Source organism: Eimeria mitis, genomic scaffold (assembly GCF_000499745.2).
Source record: "Eimeria mitis Houghton genomic scaffold, Emh_scaff2124, whole genome shotgun sequence".
Lineage (NCBI taxonomy): Eukaryota > Apicomplexa > Conoidasida > Eucoccidiorida > Eimeriidae > Eimeria > Eimeria mitis.
The window spans coordinates 2,213-5,237 of NW_013570449.1; the positions used below are offsets into that span (position 1 = coordinate 2,213).

Below are 3,025 nucleotides of genomic sequence, written 5' to 3' on the forward strand. Positions count from 1 at the left end.
GTGGTTTTGGTGATGTGGGGAGCGCCAAAGATTGGTGCACCAATGCTCCAGTACAATCCTACGTATTACGCAGTGATTCATTGCTTGTGTGCCAAGAGCGCTGGCATGATTTTTTCCATTGAGTTGGTGGCCGGATTGTAGGGAAGTGATACACCTGCGTCGCTCCTCGCAACTTGGCTGAAGAGCTTCACAGTAGCTTATTGTGGGAAGCTACTCGTGATGATGACAACAGGTTAGTCAAAAGGACAAATTAGACAAAAGACGTATATGGACGGCATGGCGAAACAATAGTTTAAGCTGGCAGAATTTGCTGTGGCCTGGAATTTAGTGCGCCTGGATTGTCCAGGACGCCCGTCTTGTTGCTGACACAGGTGGGCGTAGGCGTCCTCCTTACCCGGAAGAGGCGGCCAAAGGGCGCAAGTTGCGTTTTGGGAAGCGGCGCCTGGAGCTGCAGCGCAGCGGGGGAACTCTGTTCCGGTATGGCGCGCACGTTTGAGCCTTTGCGACTAGCTGTTGCTGGACGCCCACGCTTGGGCAATGCAGAATGCTTTATTGCGGGCGGTGGTGCGTAGCCTGTGGGAGAGTGGGAGTGAGGTCGTGCACTTGTCCGAAGAGCTCTGTTCGGATTTGCAGGAGCTGACACCCCACGGCAGCCGTCGGCAGCTTGTTTGCTGGACAGGCAGAACGCATTGGGAACGCAATGCTGATTTGAATGCATGTGTTTGTGCGTTTGTTTGGCTGTATGTTTGCGTGTGCGCTTGCGCGCATGTGCGCACAGCCTAGCCACACAATTCAGAGAAGCGGCCATCGCCGCAGAAGGAACCCGTAGTGCAGGGTTCGGTGCCGATGATCGCTCTACCGTTTTGGGTAGTTATGTTACACGGGTTTTGAGGACAGAGCGTACGATGGGCAGTGGCGTGCGCAGCGCCGTTGGTCTCGAAACATTCCCTGAATTACTCTAGGGACCGTATTCGCATCTTTTACGCACGTGTGTGTGTTCCACCACCCCCTAGATGGGCGACGCATGCAATATACTGCACGTGCACGTTGATAAGCGCGCCGACGACAGTGCAGCGACTAAGGAGCCAAATAGTGCTGCCGGACGGCGGTTCACGACTAACAATAGTTCAGTTACGCGTCAATACTCTTGCGCATTTGGCAGGCATCGTCCGGAACTCAGCATTTGGCCTGTAGCGAGTGCGTGCACGCGCTGCAGTCTTAGGAACGGAACGCAAAGGGCTTAGTTGCGGAGGATGCGGTGTCCCTCGTGGCGGCTCTGCACTAAGCCAAATGTGATCGTTCATATTTTGGGGTGAATGCTTCTTGTCACCTTCGCAGCAAAGTGGGTAGCGGGGCTCGCAGTGCCCACGCAACATTTGGGACCCTGTATGCAATCATGTTGCAACTGTCGATAGAGACGGCTTTTACGTTTGCGTGCTTTCTCACGAGTGCAGCAAACGAACAGAATTGGTTGTTTGCTGCACAACCTGACTTTGCGCGCCCATTGCAGCGCACGCTGTTCCAGTGGCAAGTGTCGCTCTGAACAAAGTCGATGACTGCTCCGCCTGTTCGCCAGTAAGCCACTAGAGTCCACTTCAAGTGTGCCCAGTGTGCTCAGCGTCGGTTGAACTGGTAGTTTGTAGGGTGCTGAGGGAGTACAAATCGCGGGCCTGGTGGTTTCTTAGGCCACTTCTTCTCCTGTGACGTTGCTTAAACACCTTAGGCTAATCTGTAGGTTTCAAATGTATTTCTCGCCAACACGTGCAGACAACGCCATCCAGTTCAAGGTCTGTCGCTGGGCGCCCATGCGACGTTCAAGGCGCATCGTCTGTGTTCGTATGTCTGCAGGAAATCGACGACTGGGTGGCGAGCGCAACGAACGGACAAATGGTGCAGTATACTTCACCCAAGTGTAGTGAATGCCGGGAATCCTTTCGGACGACAGAACTGCGAATGCCGATGCTTGGAAATAGCAGGCACCTTTGTGAGATGCAGGTGTGCTGGACAATCTGACGTATGGTGTAGACCACGCCAAGTGCCACTTCCGTTTGGAGCAGAGCGTATGATATTCTGCCGTCTTGCTGCCCCATTGGTCTGCCCGTGTCACCGTCCTTTGCAGACAAGGCTCAGGTGCCACGACGACACCCTTTCTGAAGTTCCATGTGGTTGATTGGACAGTTTGTATCGGTAACTTTGCAGGCAACGGGGTTGGATGTAGGGATTACATGTGTTGTGGGAGGTGACGTTGAGACTGACGGCGCAGGCCATTTCCGCCTGTACAAGCCTCTTTGATAAGGTATTCTCAAGCTGCGGCGTGCGCTACTGTCAGAGGGATTTCTGCAGCGCTATCACGGCTAACTCGGTTAACAATTGGTGCATACATACTCGACACCTTTGCCTTCGTACCAAAGATCCCTCATAGGTGCAACCGATATGCAAATGCCGGCTTTCGTTTCCAATTGGCGTGGGTGCAAACACCTCCGCGGATAGGATGAGGCTGAGTGTGCTCATACGGGTCCTTGGGAGGGAGTGCACGACACACTCAGTGCTGACAAGCGCACGTGCGCGTCCACGCATTTGGTGGATGGCGATACAATTGTCGATGGCGAGCTATTGCGCCCTTGTGGGCACGGGCACCAGTGTTATCCCAGTTCGCAACCGTATACGTCTAAAGACTCGGTAGGCGTTCTCATTACCCCGAAGAGGCTGCACAAGCCCGATAATTGCGTTTTGGGAAGCGACGCCTGAAGCTGCACCGGGGGCATCCTGTTCCGCCGTGGAGCGCACCTTTGAGCCTTTGCGGCTAGCTGTTGCTAGACGCCCACGCATGGACAATGCAGAATGCTTTATTGCGGGCGGTCGTGCGCAGCCTGTGGGAGAGTGGGAGTAACGTCGTGCACTTGTCCGAAGAGCTATGTTCGGATTTACAGGAGCTGACACCCCACGGCAGCCCTGGACAGCTTGTTTGCTGGACAGGCAGAATGCATTGAGAACGCAATGCTGATTTGAATGTATGTGTTTGTGC

General features: G+C 54.2%; 1 protein-coding gene across 1 annotated transcript; it reads left to right on the forward strand.

Annotated features, from left to right (window-relative positions):
* Window positions 1–1,742: 1,742 nt before the first annotated feature.
* EMH_0049000 (uncharacterized protein) lies at window positions 1,743–2,292 on the forward strand (the record flags this gene model as incomplete). Its single annotated transcript, XM_013496472.1, has 3 exons — window positions 1,743–1,787; window positions 1,849–1,995; window positions 2,200–2,292. The coding sequence occupies 3 exons, from the start codon at window positions 1,743–1,745 to the stop codon at window positions 2,290–2,292; spliced, it is 285 nt and encodes a 94-aa protein (XP_013351926.1).
* Between the last annotated feature and the right edge of the window lie 733 nt (window positions 2,293–3,025).